Source organism: Panthera onca, chromosome A1 (genome assembly GCF_046562875.1).
Source record: "Panthera onca isolate mPanOnc1 chromosome A1, mPanOnc1 haplotype 2, whole genome shotgun sequence".
NCBI classification, from domain to species: Eukaryota; Metazoa; Chordata; class Mammalia; order Carnivora; family Felidae; genus Panthera; species Panthera onca.
This window is the reverse complement of record NC_138339.1, coordinates 147,091,480-147,111,575: the sequence shown is the minus strand read 5'-3', so window position 1 is coordinate 147,111,575 and position 20,096 is coordinate 147,091,480. Positions and strand designations below refer to the sequence as shown.

The 20,096-nt window shown below is 57.2% G+C and overlaps 1 protein-coding gene and 1 long non-coding RNA gene across 3 annotated transcripts in view; one reads left to right on the top strand and one right to left on the bottom strand.

Moving 5' to 3' along the window:
* Window positions 1-273: 273 nt before the first annotated feature.
* Window positions 274-11,976, bottom strand: N4BP3 (NEDD4 binding protein 3). Of its 2 annotated transcripts, none has more exons than XM_060636358.3 (5): window positions 11,866-11,976; window positions 6,250-6,600; window positions 5,464-5,991; window positions 4,848-5,102; window positions 274-4,715 (listed from the first exon to the last, which is right to left on the bottom strand). In XM_060636358.3, the coding sequence occupies exons 2-5, from the start codon at window positions 6,568-6,570 to the stop codon at window positions 4,185-4,187; spliced, it is 1,635 nt and encodes a 544-aa protein (XP_060492341.2). In that variant the 5' UTR covers window positions 6,571-6,600; window positions 11,866-11,976; the 3' UTR covers window positions 274-4,184. The 2 variants fall into 2 exon arrangements, with proteins under 2 accessions (XP_060492341.2, XP_060492340.2); XM_060636357.3 differs by having other exon boundaries at window positions 6,250-6,594; window positions 11,866-11,963.
* A 362-nt stretch (window positions 11,977-12,338) lies between these two features.
* LOC132681678 (uncharacterized) overlaps window positions 12,339-20,096 on the top strand; it is a 28,294-nt gene continuing 20,536 nt past the window's right edge. Inside the window, exon 1 of the long non-coding RNA XR_009611196.3 lies at window positions 12,339-12,459. This is a non-coding gene — a long non-coding RNA (uncharacterized LOC132681678). The remainder of the gene's footprint in view (window positions 12,460-20,096) is intronic.

The following is a 20,096-nucleotide window of genomic DNA, read 5'->3' as shown; positions in this document are numbered from 1 at the left end:
TCCCCCTTGGCTGCCTGAGGGACCCACCCACAGCCACAGGTGAAGTCTTCCTGTGCCAACTTACCAGGCGGTCTAGGGGCTGCCCTGCCTCCCTTCAAACCCTTCTAGACAGGACCCTCCCTTGGACCTGCCCCACACCTCTCTGTGTCCAATGCCAGGCCAATCCTGGACGCTCTCGTCCCACCCTGCTCCTGAGGAAATCCTCCCAACTTCCCTTCCTCAGAGAAGTTTATCTTGCTGAAGAAAAAAAAAAAAAATTACTCATGACACTCATCAGTTTGGTAAGGAAAACTTTATTCAAGAGAGGCTACTGCAATGTGGAGTTTTGTAGTAGGGCAGAGAGAGTGGGCTCAACTTCAAATACAGCAAGGAAAAGTAGAATTTACAGCCAAGGAGCGGGTAGGGGTCAGTGGATGAAAAATTACTGAGAGGAAACCTTGGGGGTCTGGAAGCAGATTCTGGCTAAATGCACCTCACAGGAGTCTTGCTGAAGGCAGGCCAGCCGTCGCCTGAGGGGGTTGGTGGAAGATTACATGAGGAACATAGTCAGATATGGACAAAGGGGGAGTCTGGCTAAACTAAGCAGAAATCTTGCCAGAACCGGACCATATAAAGAGACACCTGCCAAGGTCAGGCACAAAGAGAGGTCAGAAAAGTGCCTGACCAAAATATGGTCAAATACACACCCCTCATCACCTGCAGTGAAAAGTGAGCCAGCCCGAGCTCCACAGTACTTACGCCTTACCTTTCATGACATATTTCACTTTTGCTTTGTTGTAAGAAATAGCACATTTCCTTTTCTTCTCCGAATCTGATAGAGCTAAAACCCACCTACTAGGGTGGGGAGTTATGCAATCTGAATTGTCACCATGGGGCATGCGTCCTCTTTGAAAAAAGGCTCCCTGATACCTATAGATATACCCAGTCTGAGAAATTTGCTTCTCCATGCGCCGTTGACTGGCCACTGTGATGTAGAGGTCTGCACGCTTTTGGCCCGGTCACTACCATGGACAGATGTGTGTGCTGTTTCCCTCCCCCACCCACAGGGAAAGGTCATGGGGGCAGGGGCGTTGGCCACTGTGGCTTCCTCATCTGAGAACCAGGCCTGGCCCTGAGGGAGGTGTGCAGTACCTCCCCAGGCAGTGAATGGGGACTGGCTCTGCAGCCCCAGTGCTTGGCCCAGGTGCCCGGGAATGGTGAATGAACACTCAGAGCCAGAGACTTCCCCACCTACTCCACTCCACCCCTAGCTTGAACCCATGACAGCCAGGGAGAGGTCTGGTTCCTCTTGAGTCCAAAGCCCTCCAGTGCCTTCTGGGCTGGAGCCAGAGCAGTCTCTGGGGATAAAAACAGAAGACACAGTCCTGCCTGGCAATGCCCACAGCCCAGTGGAGAGACCAAAATGTCAGCAGAAGTAGCGGACTGTGGGCACAGGGACGGGGGGCGCTGCCCAGGCAGGGCAGGGCAGGAGTTCAGGGCAGACTTTCCTGAGGAAACAAGATCTGGGGACTGTGAGGAGACTCTGCCTGGAGGATGAGGGCTCAGAGGTGCTGTGAGGGAATGATGGGGTCAGAAAGGGCAACCACTATCAGGGACTCTGTGGAGGCCAGGCTGTCAGAGGCCTTAAGTGATAGGCTGAGGGGCTCAGGGAGTGACTGGAAGAGGTGACACTAGCTGAGCTGAGAACAGAAGGGCCCAGGGGCATGGAGCCCAGTGTGGGCAGCTGGCCTCAGTTCTGGAGAATTGGCTGCTTGGGCCTAGTCTGCCAGGGCAGGGGGACCTCTGGGCACCTGGTGAGCTAAGGGGTCCACCAGGCTCAGGAGGGAGTGTTCCGAAGCAGTAGCCACTGCAGTGGCACCTGTGATCAGCTGGTCCCAGAGCCACCCAGCCGGCTTGGGGACCAGGGAACTGGTTTGCCCAGCAGGGATGAGCTAACAGGGATCCGGTTCCCTCTGAGCCACCCCAGCTTCAGCTCTCTCGTGCCCTCCCCCTGCATCTGGGTCTGGCCCTGGTTTCTGGCACAGCTGCCAAGTTTTGGTACCGCCCACCCACTCCCCGCCGGCTGTACTGGCCAGCCCAGCTCTCTAATTGCTGGGTGGGGAGCTGTCCTGCAGAGATGGTTCACCGAAAGGTAGACCCCAGCCACTGTGGGGCACCTGGGCACGCAGCCTGCCCAGTTCTGGGTTGTGGGGAGGGAGTGACCCAGGCTTCAGGTCAGCACCTAGCTCTGCTGGGGAGAGGGGGCTTCTGGAAGGTCACTGGCCCAGAGATCTCGGTTTGGAGAAGTCTGTGAAATGGGTTCCAAGGCCTGTGGGAGACCAGCCTGCCTAAGTTGAGTGCTCTCTGTTTCCCTCCCCAGGCAGAGGACCCAGACACAGGGGTCTGTCCTGGCCACAGGCTCTACTCAAGCCTGGCCAGAGACAAGTGGGGCAGGGACTGGTGGAAAGAAATGGGGCAGAAGGGAGCGGCCAGGAAGCAGCCCTCCTGGCCTCCAACCCAGGGGCCCCAAACACACCCCCAGACACACCCACCACCCACAAGACAGCTTTACACACCTGCCACTTACACAGCCATAAACACACCATCCCCACGGAAGACAACACACACACCCCATTCCCCACCCTAAAAAGGTGGGGCACATCAGCTCATACTCCATAGCCCCATAGGTGCCCCTACATAGCGAATCCACTTACCACCAGGACCCACATGCTGGGGCCTGACAGGCTGCCAGGCATGGCCTGGGAAGGGGGGATCATGGTGGAAGGGAGCAACCTGGGGTTTTTGCAGAGAACATACCAGAGGATGCTGCTGCCCCATCAGGGCAGGCACTGGGAGGAGAAGAGGTCTGTGCACTGGCTCCCCTGGAGCGGGAAGCACATCTAATTCAACCCTGAGCCCCCAAGCCCTGAAGGCCTAACAGATAGGAAGTGCTCAATGCATGACATATGGATACTGATCTTTACTGCAGAGAGTGGGGAAGGGCTGCCTGCATGCCAGCCTGGGTCTGTGTTCCAGGCCATGTACCCAGGAGGGAGCAAAAACCCAAAGGGGAAGCCTGACTGCTGAGAGGCTATGGGTCAGAGTGGGCTTTAGGGGGCTGAGCCCAAGGGTCAGAGAGCCCGGCGCAGGGCTGGGAGTGGAGGGCTCCTTCCTCTCAGGACAGATCTTTCCAAAATACAAATCAGATCACATCTCACCCCTGCTAAAAAATACCCCAGGGCCTTCCACTGTCTACAGGAAAATGGCCACGTTCCCTGCTGCGGTACAGGCCCTTCACCAAGTAACCCACCCACAAATTTTGTCTCCTCTACCTTCCCAGGGCCTCCCATCCCTGTGTGGGGGGGGAGGGGTGCACCACAGCCAGACAGAAAGATGGGAGGTGGGTTCTGGGAGGGGCAGGGCCCTACTGGAGCCTTTGGGTGCTCCAGGGGAAGCTGTCTTAGGCCGGTCCCAACCCAGCAGGGGGCTGGGTACCACAGTCCAGACTTCCTACCAAGAGAATGTTTCATGTTCTAGCAATGCCTTGGTTGACTTGCCCTTTTGTTTTTCTGGGTTCTCTGGCATTGTTCCTTCCGAAAAATCCCACTGGTGCTGAGAAAGGAATTTCAGCCCACACGGCAGCTAAGGAACCGTGTGGTGCTGCGGCATGGATTCCTCCACTCCCCAACACACATGCCCAGCAGCTGTGCACACAGGCACATGGCACGGCCTCCCACCGACCATGACCATGGAAGGAGCTACATACAGCCAAGGTAAAGGGCCCCCACCCCCAACCATCCACAATCCTCTAGACCCAGGCCAGGGACAGGCCCAGTGTATCACCCAGGGCCTCCTTGTAGAAAATGTGGTTTTATTCTGAGGGAGGCCAACGTCCCCATCCCAGCCTCCCTCCTTCACGCCTGCCCTTCTGCATCACGGGGCCCTTGGTCCCCCAGCCTCCTTCTCTGGGCCACATCTACTCCAGGGAGCAGGGCGGGGCCTTGCCGAGGTGCTCCTCTGCCAGGAGGGCACCCTATCCAGCCCACAGCAGCGCTGGACCCCTCCTCTCAGTGGGCCTCCCCACTCCTGGCTGGCCTCAGCAGCTCCTGCCCCCAACCAATGTAAGGAAGGAGCCAGCCCTCTCAGCGCGGGCTCGTCCAAGCCGCTTTCTGGCCGTGCTTCTGCAGCCCGCTCACCCCCTGGCTTCAGATCTTGGAGGACTCCAGCCGAGGACTCCAGGGTGCTGGGGGCTCCCGCAGTGCCCGCAGCTCTTGTTCCAGCGCCTGGTTGCGGCGGTACATGTCCAGGTAGCCTCCTTGGATCTCCCGCTGGTAGCGCAGCACCCTTTCCTTCTCCTCCTGCCACGTCCGCCGCTCCCGCTCAAAGCACAGTGCCTGCTCCTGGGCGCGGAGCCGCTCCTGCACCAGCTGGGCCCGCAACTGCTCGGCGCCACCTGCGGCCTCGCTGCTGCCACCCGCCTCCCCCAGCAGCCCCCTGCTCTTGCAGTCGTCGGTCTCACAGCTGCCCTGGGCTTCCTCCCGAGAGCCCTGCTCCTGCAGGCTCCGCACGGCCTCGCGCAGCTGGGCCAGCTCTGCGTCCTGGGCCTGTGCCTGCGCCCGGCTGCCCCGAAGTTGCGTCTTGAGGCTGAAGATCTCGGCCAGCTTCTGCGCCAGCTCGGCCTGAGCCTCCCGCAGCTGCTGCTTCAAGAGGCTAATCTCCGCTGTCTTCTGGCACACCTGGGCGGGGAGGGGCAGGGCACAGGATGGGCAAGAGCCAAACAAAGTGGGTAAGACCAGGGGCCAGCAGAGGGTGGGACCCCACAGGTGGCAAAGAGGACATAAAAAGTTTCTGTATGCCCAATTTCTCACCTCCCATCGGGTTTCTTCCTCTGGTCGGGTGTTAGGGTCAGCATCCGGGAGGGTTCCGGGGGGCCGAGGCTCGGGGCCCAGGCCCTGCTGTGCCCGGAGCTCTTTGCGCAGCCGCCGCTGCTCCTGCTGGGCCATGAACAGCTGGAGCTGGAGGTTGCGCTCACTGCGCTCTGCCTTCTGAGCCACCTCGTGCAGCCTCTCCACATACAGGCGCTTCAGCTCGGACAGCCACAGCCGCTGACGCTCTTCCAGCACCTGCCAAGGGGACGAGGCGCCTGCCATGCGGGGATATCCCACACACGGACCACCCAACCCCCCCTCGCTCCTGAACACCAACTGCCAGCCCCTCCACAACACTCCAGCTGCAACTGGAGGTGAAGTGCCTGCCAAGACTGCCCAGGGAGTCTCTCTTCCTCCCTTCCACCCAACTCCCAGCAAGGGCCACCAGTGACATGACATTCCCATCACATGGGGGCTGGGGAACCAAATCAACTCCATCTTCCTTACTCTCTTATGCCCAGAGCTACGTAAGTGAACTGGCTGGGGACCCTTCTGTGTGTCCTGTACTCCAATGCCAAGGGACAGAACAGGACCCCAGAGCAGGGGGAGCCCTCACCTGTGTGAAAGGGTTGGAGCCATCCTCATCACCGAGGCCTCTCTTGAGATCTTCACAGGTGTCGGGAAGCAGGGCCACCACCTCCTCGGCGGTGGGGCAGGAGAACTCATAGGGGGGCGGTGGCTCGGGCAGGCAGCTCAGCATCGCCAGTGGCCCAGCCTCCTTGGGGACCCGGGAGGCCCGGTCCAGGGAGCCCCCAAGGTGGTTAATGTGGCCCAAAGAGGAGCTGAAGGGGCCAGGACCAGTGCCAGGACTGCGGCCAAAGCTGCCCCCGCTGGAGGAGTCAGACAGGCTGGGCTCGGGCTCGGGGCCGCCCTCGTCCAGGCTGAGCGCATGCAACAGCTGGGCCCGGGCCTGTGCCTGGCTGGTCCGGGGCCCTGGGCTCAGGGGTGGGTGGCAGGCCAATGTGTGCAGGCTGCCATTGCTGCGCCACAGCTTCTGGCCCTTGTGGGCTGCCAGGCTCTGCATGGACAGGAAGCCTTTCCCAGCGCCCGCCACGGGCTTGAACACCGATGGGCGAATGCGGCACTGCCGGGAAGAAAGGGCAGCTTTGAGGCCCTGGGCTGACCTCACCTCTGCCCTCTAACGCTCCCACAGCCCCCAGGATCCTCTCTGAGAACCTGGGGTGTGTGTCACACAGAGGCAGTGACCGGTGACCAAAGACCAAAGCCTCAGGACAGCCTACAGCAGGATTTTTATGTCCCAGCCCCATTAGAGCATCTCCGAGGAGACCCTGAGCTCCCCATCCCTACCAACACTGGGGAAGGGAAGTGGGCAGAGATGCACCTTGTCAAAGCGACCCCGCTCGGGCAGTGAAGTCTTGCTGAAGTCACCAGCTCGAGGATGCTCCCGGTAGTAGAGGGTGGTGTAGTCAGCACTCTCGTTCCGAGGGGCACGCTTGGCTGTCTTGCTGTCCTTCTTGGGGAGGTGCAGGTAGCTGAGGAGCTCACGCTGGCCCAGGCCCTTCCGGAGGAGCCCATCAGGCTGGCGGGAACCCCGGGGCCCTGCAAGCGCTGCCCGTAGCTCTTCTGGGGACAAGTCCTGCCGTTCCAACAGGCTGCCCACGCTGCCCATGGCAATGCCAGCAGGGCCCAGGGCTGTGGCCATGAACTTTCAGCAGAGCACAGGCAGCTGTTTCTGGGGATTGGGAGGCTCCGTCAGAGGCAGGTGGGCACTTGCTGCCCAACCTCTCCGATACTCTAAAACCAGTTGCTCTTTGCCTATGTCAGCCACCTGCCTGGCCCAGGCCCAGGAGGCAGATATGGGTCCCGGAAAGAAAACCCAGGACAGGACTCCTAGGATGGCAAGAAAAAGGGCCCCAAAGTCATCTGCCTGGTGCCCCAGCTCCAGCTATAAGGGCCGGTGTGATGGGGGGGACATAGGGGAACGGCCCCAAAGCGGCAGGATGGGGCCCCTCCCAGGACTGGGCCAGCTGTGGACTCAGGCTCTGTCCAACTCTGACCCTGTTCACTCTCCTACCAGGCTCCTCACCCAATCTGGGGGGTGGGGTGGGCAGAGGGTACAGGGAACCGGGGCCAGTGGCTTATGATTCTCCATTCCTTCTTTTTCTCTGGGGAGGGGGAAAACCCAGTTGAGCCCCTCTTCCTGCAGTGGGTCAGATTTCCCCAAGGGAAGCAGCTGGCACGGGTGGGGTTGGGGGTTTGTAGTGGGAGGGATACAAACAGGAAGGGCCCGAGGGGAGGAAGGATGATGGTAACAATGGCCACAGTTTCCGGAACAGGTGTTCACATAGTCATAGGGGCAGTGGGGGGAGGCAGGGGGAAGGGCCAGCGGGAGCCCCCCCCAGCCCCTGCATATGCTGCCACTCCAAAGACCACCACCAGGTGCGTGGGGGGATCCAAATCTTGACCCGGGGTGGGGCCAATTACACGTAGGCCCTAGCTTCCTCATGCAGACAATGGTCATGGCAAGTCTTATCACTCAGAGATGCTGGGAGGATGGGCTGAGATAACAGGACTAAAGAGTCTAGTTCAGGGCCTGGCCCCTAGCCAGGCAGGGTCAACACAGGCTGGTTGAAGATGAGCTCAGCTGCTCAGATGACCTCCCCGGCAGGCGGCCCAGAGACCAGGTTATGGACCCAGTTCCCATCTGGGCTGAGACCCCCCACCCCTGGCCTGGCCCTACCACCCCACTGGATCCCCCCTATCCAGCCCAGGGCCCGGCACATGGTCCATACTCAGAAAGGACCTGCTGAATGAGTGAACACCACCGTCTCTGCCTCTGGCCCCCAAGCGGCTGCTCCCATCTACATACAGACACCCAGCAGGCATGTGGTGGCTGAGCACCCCCCACCCACCCAATATGCTTCCGGGACACCCACTCCCACCTCAAACAATGGTCGTTAGGAGGCTCCATCTTCCTCAACCATTTCCAGGTTTTGTGTTTGTGGAAGACAAAGCTCTCTGGGAGACGGAGGGGGCATGGCCCTGCCTCCATCTAATAACCTCTGAGGATGTCACAGGGCTCACAGGGCCAGAGGACTCATCCACTTAAGGAATCAGAGGTGCTGGCCACCTACAGAGACACAGCCCTGCAAAGGAGTGATCTTACGGAGTCCTGTGAGATAGCCGTTGTCCAGGGCACTGGGGCTCCTGCAGGTGAAGTGGCTTGCCCAAGGTCACAGAGCTGGTCAGGCTGAGATGCCTGTGATCCCAGCAGGATGCTGTTGAATGTTTAGTGGGGGCCCAGGATGGCATCCACAGCCCAAAGAGTTAGAATTGAAGTATCCCTGGGGTGCCTGTGTGGCTCAGTCAGTTGAGCGTCCAACTTTGGCTCAGGTCATGATCTTGTGGTTTCTGAGTTCAAGCTCCACATTGAGCTCGCTGCTGTCAGCGCAGAGCTGGCTTCAGATCCTCTGTCCCTCTCTCTCTCTGCCCCTCCCCCACTTGCACTCTTTCAGAAATAAATAAAACACAAAGTATCCTGCCTCCCAATCTGACACCTCCTTACCATGAGCACACTTCACTCTTGTCACTGCTTCTCAGGGAGGCAGACAGCAAAGAACCTGGTCTCCAGCCCTGTCCTCACACTGCCCCTCCATGGGGACCCTGGACACTATCTCATCGCCCTTTGCCATGCCTCAGCTTCCCCATCTCTGAAGTGGGGAAAGACTGCCTGCCCTGGCCTTCCCTTTGGGTTTTTGTCACAGAAACAATGGAGGTGAAAGGTCTCATGAACTATAAGCCCAGTGCAAGCATGGTGGGGGGGGGGGGGGGGGGAGGTGGCAGTGGTGCTGAATATGCCCATCTAGCCCCAAACACACACCACTTCACCTTCCCCTGGGCAGATCCTTATTTCCTGTTTCAGGAAGAGACAACTAGCACCTCATGTTCCCTACAAATGGTCTCAGGGTCAAGGGGGAGAGTCCTTGAGCCAGAGGCAGCCATGGGCCACTAGAGCGCATACCCCACATACAAACTGCAGTCTAGTCACTGAAACCAGTAGCACGGTGGTTCCTATGTGACAGGACACAGCACAGACAGTCACATCCAACAGCAGACACAGTCATGCACAAGGTCACCTTTGCGGCAATGAGCATCCTCTGGGACACACACACACACACACACACACAGGAATGGTCTAGCATTACTCTAGCATGAAGACCCACTCGTCCTCCCAGCCCCCAGGCTAGATGCAGAGGGTATGAGGGTGTGTGTGGTAAGGGGCTTCTCTCCACGTGTGACTTGAGCAGTTAGAAAGAGCTGTGGAGCTGGATGAAGGGGGCACACACAGCCCCTTCCTTTTGTCTTTCCCTAATGCCCTCGTCCTCCACCCTTCGCCCCTCCTAGGTAACTTCTCTGGCTGTATTATCAGCTCTCCCAGAGAGGCTGAGGCCCCTGGCTTTTAGGAGGTTCTACCCTGCCCAGGTCTCAGTCTGGGACAGTCCCTTTTCCTACAGGGGTCCATCCCGCCTCCCCTCCCAACACACACACATTCCTTCCCCGTTGCTTGGAGGCCCAGGGAATGGCCTGGTCAGGCCAGGGCAGCTGTGCAGGCTGGGCTGGAGAGGATGTGTGTGTGTGTGTGTGGCGGGGGGGGGGGGGGTATTGGAGGGAGAGAGAGACAGCAAGAGCCTTGCAGCCCCCATGGGAACATCAGAGCAAAAACCAGGGCCTCCTCCAAGTGTCTCCAAGGGCTTCCCTGCCAAGAGCTCAGTACACACCCTGGGGCTCAGAGCTCTGCACAGAGATGAAACCCCACCACCACCACCCTGGTGGCTAGGTTTGGGCTAAGCCATATTCTGCACAGGCCCCAGCTGGCCTCAACAGGACCCCTTAGTTCCTGTTCCCAACCCCTGGGCCCAAGATTAGCCAGCAGCATTGAAAGCCCTGGGCAGACAGGGGCATCTCTTTTGGATCAACCCTTGGTGGTGACAGGAACATGAGGCTCGGGAACCATGCTGGCCATGAAACAGAGACAGGGCACGCAGAGAAGCATCCCAGCATCCGTTAGTCAGCCCCACATGGCTTACCACAGCCTCACAACACCCAAAGGTGGGCAATATTGAGATCTTCTTCAGAAGAGGAAACTGAGGCCCAGGAAGTAAAAGCACATGTCTGAGGACATTTTCAGCTGCCCTGGAGAAAGTACGCCAGCTCCTCAGGTTTAGAAGCCCATCCTGACCCCATCGTGAGTCTCCTCCAGCGTGGGACATCCCAGAGCATGTGGGCAGGAAGCTCCAGAGTCCCGCCTTGGCTGTGGCTAGCCCCTCCAGAGCCCAGGCCCCAGGGGAAGGTCCCACCACCTGCTGGGGGGGATCAGCTTTGCTAGAGGGAGTGTCTGCAGCTGCCCCTGAAGAATTGGACTGGAATGTCCCAGTTCCAAAAGAGGGGCAGTGGGTAAGGGGGCGGGGGGAGGGCGGGGGCGACAGAAGAGGCTGGCATACCCTAGTTACACTGTGACACCTGAAGAGGTAAAGCTCGGCATCTAACCACAAAGGAGTGTGTCTGAGTATCACCAGAGAGTCACAGAGGCATACACCACTCTACAGTTTTTCTGAGCCTTTCATTTCATCATCTGCGCTCATCTCCACAACAGCCTAGTTGGGGTTAGGCAAGGAACCTGAGGCCCAGAAAGGCCTAGAAGCCAGCTGCCCAACATCCCACAATGATGAACAATTCCAAAACCCTGGGCAAGGCCCTCTCTCCTGCTGTCCCAGCCAGAGGTCACCAGCTGCCCTTCACAGACACACACTACTGTGTATGTGTGTCGGGCCAGCCCCCCACACCTGCCTCTCTCAAGGGCATCTGCAACCAGGTAGGTTTGGACTCCAGTCTCCTCAGCATAGAATTCTTCCAGCCCGCCCCTGGTCAAAGAGGAATAGTGGAAACACTGCCGCATGGGGACTCTGAGCCCTGGAAGCTACTGATTCTAGAGGCGGGAGCAAGCTGGCCACATTCATTCACAGTCTTGCACATGTACACCCACACTCAGCCAGCCAGCAGAGGAGCCCTGCCCAGGAGGGCCCTGGAGGAGGCTGATCACTGGGCCGAGTGGCCTCCTGCCTCCACTCCCTTCTTGGCTGGGCAGGGAGAGGGCACGGAGGGTCAAGGTTGCAGGTCAGCCGGGCTAAGCCGCAGGTGCAAACAAGGAGAGCCCCAATCTGTACTAGGGGACTGGGTGCGGGGTGGGAGGCAACCGGTCGCAGTACTCTTTCTCGACACAGCCAGGGACTTGACGTGGGCCTGGCCCCAGGCTGGTCCTCGCTTTTGCCAAAGGCTGTGGCCAGACTGGGCAGGTGCTCCCGCCGCCAAGAACTGGTAGCGTCCCCATAGGTCGGGATCCCTAGCAGCTGGCAGCTGCCGCCCTTACAGAGAAGGGGACCGGAGCAGGAAGGGGGTGTCCCGGAGGGGACGGGAGAGGGGTCTCGTGGGGAGCAGACGATGTTGGCATCCCCACGAAATTCCCTCCCCCAGACCCCGAAAGCTGTGACGGAGGCGTGGGCTCCGCAGAACTGCGGGAGGTTCGGCGAGCTACCTGGGGGGGCCAGAGGGGACGTCTGTTGCTGCCTCCTCCCTGAGGCCTGCCCGGAGCGGCCGAGCTGGGTGGCCGAAGCCCAGGTCAGACTCCCGCGCCAAGGGCGCCTGCCCCACCCCAGGCGCGGCGCAGGGGTCCGAGAGAGCACATTTGCAGGGGTTGCGGAGAGCAGCGTAACCTGCCGCCGGCCCCTCCAGAGGAGCTTCGCGGTCGGTCCCTGGTCCCGCGCCTCTGTGCTTCAGTGTCTGGAAACGCACACCGCACCCTGCCACCCCCGCCCACTTCTCAGACGGGCACCTCGCGGGCGAAGGGCTGCGGTTTGGCCAAGGTCGCCCAGAAAGCGAGATCTCGGCGGCCGGCCCCACCCCCGAGCCCAGTCCCCGGCCCCCGCCGCGTCCCACTCACCATGCTGGCGCCGCACCGCGCCCCTAGCGCGCGACAGTTCCCTCGCGCGGATTCGAACCCTCTCTCCAAGCGTCGGCTCCAGGCGAGAATGCGAGCCGGGCCGGAGCGACCAGGCGGCAGGCGCCTGGAAAACGCGGCCAGCCGACCGGGCGGGCGGGCGCCGGAGCCGGATTGGCGAGGGAGGGACGCGCTCCGCGGCGCTCGCTAGCCTGCCCCAGAGGCGGAGGGAAAACCCGGCCTGACTCACCGGCGCGCCGCCAGCCCAGAGCCCGGCCGGGCCCCCGGATGTGGGGGGCGGGGACGGGGGGCAACCCCCGCCCACCGCGAGCCAACCTGAGCCCCGCCCGGGCTCGCCGCGCCGCCCAGCCGCCGCGCGCCGGAGCCGCCCGAGCCCCCTGCCGGCTGCGCCCCGCGCCGCGCGGATTCCCGGCGGGTCGGCAGCCCCCGCGCAGCCGACGCCCCCGGAGGGCGTCCAGCCAGCCCCCCTCCTCCTCCTCCCGGCCTCGCCCGTTCCTCTTCGTTTCCAGAACTCGGCAGCTTCAGAAGAGGCGCGTTCCGTCCATCAACTCCCAGATCCTCGCCGCCTCCTCTTAGGTAAGCATTGTTACCCGTTTTGAGGTTGAGCAAAAGGTACTCCGAGAGCTGGAGAGATTGACCCCAAGGTCTCCGGCTTGTTAGCGACTGAATTGGGCGCTAAGATTTTTTTCTTTTCTTTTCTTTTCTTTTCTTTTCTTTTCTTTTCTTCTCTTTTCTTTTCTTTCCTTTTTTCTTTTCTTCTCTCTCTCTCTCTTCTTTTTGTTTTGCCGCCAGAGTCTTACAGGGGCAGCAGATTCAGATGCCTTCAGGGGCCAGACGATGTTGAGTCAAATGGGTGTAGGACAGTAGAGGAGGTGGAGACAGAGACAGAGATGAACACCTAAAGGCATTCAGACTCAAAAAATTAAAGCAGGTGTCTTCCTCAAAAAGCTCAGCAGAGTCCTCGAATGACCCATCAATTCCACTTCAGGGTGTATACCCCAAAGAATTTGAAAATAGGGACTCAAGTATTTGTACACCAATGGTCATAGCGGGACTCTTCACAATAGCCAAAGGTGGACACAGTCCATTGCCCATCAACTGATGAATGGACGAACACATTGTGGTATATCAATGCCATGGAATAATATTCAACCATAAAAAGGAATGAACTTCTGATACCTGTTACAGCATGGAAAAACCTCCAAAAAATTATGCTAAGTGTAATAAACCAGGCACAGAAGGCCCCCTGTGGTATCATTCCACTTGTATGAAGTAGGTAAATCCCTAGAGACACAAAGCAGATTGGTGCCAGAGGCTGTAGGGAGGGAGAAATGAGTGACGCTTAATGCGCATGGAGTTTCCTTTTCGGATGAGGAAATGTTTTGGAACATGAGAGGTGGTGGTTGCACAACATCGTGAGTGTACTAAATGCCATTGAATTGGACACTTTAAAATGGTTAATTTGACGTTGTGTGAATTTAACCACAATTAAGAAAAGAAAACACGTCACCCGTGGATCAGACTTGGCTCATGGGTCACCAGTTTGCAATCCCTTGGATTCTGTGCTGTCCTTACCCGTTTACTAACAATGGGGGTGCCAAATTTAAGAGGATTCATCTCTAAGAAAACGCATCACTGCTACTTTGGATATTAGCTCTTGAGGAGCCCCCAGTCTGGTAGGGTTACTCACTGGGACAGATAAAAATTTAGCACAGGGACACACTTTACCGTTTTGGGGACCTGTGGAAAGGCCTCACTGGGGAAATCGCTTTTGAGGTGGTACTTGAACGGTGGGAGGCATTTCCAGGGAGGAGGGTGCTCACCATTGTCAAGAGCCTATAGGGGTGCCCCGGTGGCTCAGTAGGTTAAACGTCCAACTTCGGCTTAGTTCATGATCTCATGGTTTGTGAGTTCGAGCCTGGCATTGCACTCTCTGCTGTCAGCACGGAGCCTGCTTCGGATCCTCTGTCCCCCCTCTCTCTGCCCCTCTTCCGCTCGCGTGCTCTCTCTCTTAATCTCAAAAGTAAATTAATTAAAAACAAAAAACACAGCACCTTATCCAAGATCTTCTGACCACTCCCCCACCCCAAGTCCAATGTTCTTTCTCTGTACCAGGCTGCCAGAGGGAGGTGGGAGAGGAAGGGTGTTCAGTATTTTGGAACATCCCAACAGGAGGGAAAGAAATCAGAAAATACTCTGGAGTCTAGAGATGTTAAACACAGGGAGGAGAGGGGAGGGGAGAAGGGCAGGAGGGTCCTGGCTGAATGGAATCCTGGGAAAGTGGCTGCACAATGAAGGGGAGCAGAGCAGAGGCTGGGGGGTACCTTGGTTGCTGCATAGGGAGCTGGAACCACTTCACTGAACTGGACTGGGTGCAGAATGCAGGGGGGCTGGAGCAGGGGCAGAGAGCAGCCTGGCTCTATCCCTCTAACAGAACTCTTGTTAGAGAAACAAAATTGAGGTGCCTGGGTGGCTGAGTCGGTTAAGGGTCTGACTCTAAATTTCATCTCAGGTCATGATCTCATGATTCATGAGTTCGAGCCCTGCATTGGGCTCTGCACTGGCAGTGTGTAGCCTGCTTGGGATATTCTCTCTCTCTCTCTCTCTCTTTCTCTCTCTCTCTCCCCCTTCCCCAGCTCGCTCTCTCTCTCAAAGTAAATAAAAAAATAAGCTAAGAAAAAGAAAGAAACAAAATTGACCATGCCCCCTCCAGCCTGGCTATCTGTCTCCCACTTCCTGCATAGGTCTAGACTCCAGGCTGATAAGGACATCACCCCCCCTCCCGCCAATCTGGGAAGGTGCTCCTTCCTGCCTGGTTTCTCTGAGCCCTTTGAGTTTGTCCTGATCCCCTGGATGGGCAGTACAGGGCAGAGGGGACCCACTGCCCCAAGGGAGAGGCAGCTTTGGTCCCAATCCAGAAAGTTCCTCCTTGTCCACCTCCATATGCACCGTGCCCTCTACCCTCATGCCTTCCTGTGCACATTCACAAACATGAACCTTAGGGCATAAACCGTAGAGCATTACGTTGAACCCTGGGGTACCTTCAGCCCAACCTCCTCTGATGGAAAAACTCCCCCAGAACGCATATCAGAGCTGGTTCCTGGCAGAGCTGGGCCTGGAAGCTGGGTATCTTGCCTCCTAGACATGGGGCTTACTGTGTTCAGCCACAGTGATGCCAAGGGGTGTGGCACTTTGGGCACCAGGCCAGGGGAAGGGGAGCAAGCTCCCTGGCTGCACCCACTTCCTGAATCGGCTGACCTGGGACCATTTAATTTCTCTCTTTGCACCTCAGTTTTCTCACCTTGAAAAGGAGATCGTGTGAAGTAATGTGAAGCACTCGACACAGTTCCTGGCAGATGGTGGCCATCTGTAAATGTTAGTTTATCCGACTCCACTTCTCCTGATGCGGAAAGGAGGCAAGTTTGTCAGAAGGACAAAGTGCTTCATGGGGCCTGTCTTCAAGTGGCCGGGGACGCCACGTGGTGTCCCCACCCAGCATGCACTCTCGATGTCTCTGATCTGTCTCCCTGGGCTAGAGAGTAGGTGCATCCTTGCTGCCTGAGAGTGGCCAGGACTTCAAAATCCCAGAGCCTAGGGGCGCCTGGGTGGCTCAGTAGATTGAGCATCCGACTCTTGGTTTCTGCTCAGGTCATGATCTCGTGGCTTCGTGGGTTTGAACCCTGCATCCAGCTCTGTGCTAGGAGCGCAGAGGCTGCTTGGGGTTCTCTCTGTCCCCCTCTCTGTCTGCCCGTCCCCCATTTGCACTGTCTCTGTCTCTCTCAAAATAAATTAAAAAACTTAAAAAAAAAATTTTTTTAAATCCCGGAGCCTACCCATGGTGACTAGGGACTGTCCCCTTCTCTCTGCCTGCCACCTCTGGCCTCGTCACCTTTCTCCTTGACTATTGCAGCAGTTATGCCCATGCTCGGGCTCCCAGCTGTCGCCCACTCTGCCCCAGAGGGTGCATCCCAGTCCACACATTCTGTCCTCAACCTCGTGTTCTTGAAAGGTGGCATCCCAGCTTTAGGACTAGTCCCATGCCCCCCTCGGGCCTGGCCTCTGCCCCTGTCTTGTGCACCTCTGCACTGGGAACCGCCTCAGTGTCCTCATCTGTTAGGGCTGGTCCTTAGGAGCACCCATTAATGGCACCTGCTGTGTCCCTCGCCCCACGTCCAAGGCAAGGTTACTGCCCCCATCTTCCATCCCTGCGGCAGTACAGCGTTTGTGGATCTTCTGTCTGTCACCTTCTGGAGACAGTAAGCCCTGAATGCACAGCGACTGGTCTCTGGTCTATGAATAGACCCCCAGGACCTCCTCCAGGGCCTGACAGTTGGCCGTGTTCAGCTCCAACACACCATCTGCCAAAAAGCCACTGTATCGCTTCTTTCTCACCAGGAGAAGGAGGAAGAGAGGCAGGCCTGGCGCTAATCCCCAGTCTGTAACTTCCTGTTGCCCTCTGAGCCTCAGTTTCCTCGTGTGAACACGCAGAGCCGCCTGGAGGATGAAATGGCACCACTGTGAAGGAAGGGCTTGACAGCGGTGTGTGCCCCACCTGCCCTTCACTCCTTGCCTTCTCTCATCCTCTCTGGTCCCCTTGGAGCAGAGCCAGGCCCTGGCCCGAGGGAGGAGGGAAGAGAGTGGGGCGTTTCTGGAGAGGTAGCCTGTGGATTTCATACCTCGCAGAGAGCAGGCTGGCTGGTAGGGGCCCGTTCCAGCTGCTGCCAGCCCTTCCAGGAGATCTGTGTCATGGCGGGGCATCATGGCTGGCAGGATCGAGGCAGTAGGGCCCTGACTCCGCGCCCCGGGGAGAGTGCCCCACACTCTGGGGTGAAAGTGGACTCCCGGGCCCAGGACTGCCCTTCCTGAGTCACCCGTGCCAGGGAGGGGCCTTGGTTCATCCCTCCTGCCCACCCCCCCACCCCATCCCCCAATGACCGGGGCAGCTCCAGCCTGCAGGGTAGGGTGGAAACTGACAGCTGCCAGGACTTGCTCAGGGGCCTGCCCTGGGGCAGAGAGCTCAGACCTGCAGGAGCCAGCCAGGACAGCAGTGCCAACACTGCCGGAAGTCCAGGCGACCCAACTGGCCCACCGGCTGGTCTCCGGCCAGCTGGCCTGGCCCCACATCTGCCGCCCAGATGGTTAACAGGGCACCTTGCTCTGGAATTTGGGAGACCTGGCCTCCAGTCCCTCTGTCCAAGGGATTTATGGGTGGGAAAGGGGGTGGGGGGGAAATTGCAAGAAGTCTGGGGAAGTCACTGCAAAACCGTGCATTGACCAGATGAAGAGATTCTAGAAATCGGTCGCACAACTGCGTGAATGTGCTTTAACACCACTGAACTGCACGCTTGCAAATGGTTAAGACAGTAAATTACACGTTAGATGTATTTTACCACAATTTACAAAATTCATGAAGGAAGAAAAAAAGTCAGGTCACTATGCTGTACACCTGAAACTGATACAACATTGTGTGTCAGCTACACTCAAAAAGCTCAAGAAAGGGGCTCCTGGGTGGCTCAGTTGGTTGAGTGTCCAACTTCGGCTCAGGTCATGGTCTCAGGGTCTGTGGGTTTGAGCCCGGTGTCGGGCTCTGTGCTGACAGCTCAGGGCCTGGAGCTGCTTCAGATTCTGTGTCTCCCTCTCTCTCCCTCTGCCCCTCGCTCCTGCTCACGCTCTCTTTCTAAAAAGCAATTTAATAAAACAAAAGAAAGAAAAAAAGTTGTACACTGAAGTGAACTTGGATCCTTACGTTCCAGGGTTACCTAAAAGACAGTAGTAGGGGCCAGTCATTTCGTTTTGAGCAAGGACTTCATCCAGATTACTTTTAAAGCTTAATTACAGAAATTTCCAAATATGCACCAAGGCCCATAGAGGAGAATAAAAACCCTCCCAGGTCTTCATCACCCTGCTTTAGGGTTTTATTCATCTCCATATAAACATTCCTTCCACGCCCCGGCCCCACCCCCGCTCACAGGTTACATGAAAGCAAAGTCCGGACATTATGGTATTTCATCCAGCAGTATTTCAGTGTGGACACACATTTTAAATTGTAACTGCCATTTATTTTAAGGGTGTGTGGTTGCTCAGGTACAATGGCCAAAGACGAAGCTGAAGGGTTCAGACTCCCTGGGGTCCGCCAGGCATGGCCTTCCACAGATGGTCCTCTCTGCTGGGCCCCCTGCCCACCAACACTGCTCTCCTGAGAGAGAATGGAAGCTCTCCCCTGAAGGAAAGGCCAGGAAGAGAAGTGACCTTTTGTCACCTGTGGGATTCATGTGTCTGTGGAGAAATTGGCTAAGATGCCAGTGTGCACTGTTTCAATGTTTTTTAAATGTTTTATTTATTTTGAGGGAGGAGGGGCAGAGAGAGAGAGAGAGGCACAGAATCCAAAGCAGGCTCCAGGCTCTGAGCTGTCAGCACAGGGCCTGATGCGGGGCTTGAACCCACGAACCTCGAGATCATGACCTGAGCCGAAGTCGGATGCTTAACCTACTGAGCTGCCCAGGTGCCCCGCCCAGTGAGCCCCTCATGCGCCCTCCCAGCTACCCATGTCCAGCTGGTCAGCTAAGCCTGAGGCACAGCCGTCGCTGCCCTGGGCCTTGCTACATGAAGCGCCCCCGACCTTGGAAGTCTGAACATCAGCACTGTCTCCCCTGTATCTTCTGCTGAGGCAGAGATTTTCCTTTGCTCCTACTCTCCTGCTTCCTCAGCCTGCTGAGTACATGTGCCCGACACAGCCTGCCCATCTGGCTTCCAGCCCCAACCCGAGGCAGGCCCGCCTCACAGAGCCATGTACCCAAACATTTACCCAGCCCCACCCAGGAGAGCCAGACAGGCTCCTACACACCCTCACCTGCCTGGCGCTGCTACGCCCCCACCCCACCCTCCGACCGAACCTACCTGGGCAGCAGCTCTCCTCCCACCAGCTCCACCACCTTGGAGATCCAGGCCACACACAGACCTTCACGTGGTTGGCAAGGTCCTCCAGGCACGTGTTTATCATGCCCTTGGCAGGTCATGCCCTGTGCGGTGTGGACATCGTGGGGGTCACTCCCTGTACCTGCCTCTTATTCTGCATACAGCTGCCAGCCCCAGGGGGCTTTCCAGGCTGGTGGGGTTAGTTCACCTGATGAGCCAGTGGGAAGGTCACACAACCTAATGAACAGCTTGTTGTGGGTCCATCCTTTGGGAAGCAGACACTGAGGTGGGGTTTGGAGCACAGGAATTTATGGGCTGGAACATCTATGAAAGAAAAGGGGAGGAAGCAGGATTGGGCAGAGGTCACCACCCGGCAATACAGACCCCGATGATTCTGTTTTATTTGGCCGTAGTTTTAGACGTAGAGAAAAGTTGCAAAAATAGTGAAGTTCATTGATATCCTTGACTGAGCCTCTCCCTGTGTTAACATCACACATAAGGGGCTCCTGGGTGGCTCAGCTGGTTAAGCATCTGACTTCAGCTCAGGTCATGATCTCGCAGTCTGTGGGTTTGAGCCCCACATCGGGCACTGTGCTGACAGCTCAGAGGCTGGAACCTGCTTTGGATTCTGTGTGTCTCTCTCTGCCCCTCCCCCTCTCATACTCTGTCTCTGTCTCTCTCTCTCTCTCTCAAAAATAAATAAATAAACAAATAAATAAATAAATAAATAAGTAAAACCATCATACATAACCACAACACAATGATGACAGCAGAGAGGTTAACAGTGGTGCAGGAATATAAACTGCAGGCTTCATTTGGGTTCAACCAGATTTTCCACTCACACCCCTTTCTGGTACAGGATCCAGCCAAGCACTGCACACTGTATTTATTTACCACTGTTCTTTCATATGGTCAGTCTTCAGCTCGATTGACCCGCATATTTGCTGTGTTTTTTGTCCTTCATTCCTTCCTGTGCCCATGATCTTCCTTCTCAATCATTTTCTCTCTGCAAAACAAACAAAAAAAATTGTTTTTAGATTCTTTTAATGTGCAGTGGTCTGCTGATGGCATATCCCCCAGGTTTTGTCTGATAATGTCTTTCTGGTGTCTCTTCTTGAAGGATAGTTTCTCTGAGTATAGAATTCTAAGTTGGCGGTAATTTTCTTTTAAAAAAATTTTAAGTTTATTTATTTGAGAGAGAGAGAGAGAGAGAGAGAGAGAGAGAATGCAGGGGAGGTGCAGAGAGAGGGAGGGAGAGAGAGAATCCCAAGCAGTCTCTGCACTGTCAGCACAGAGCC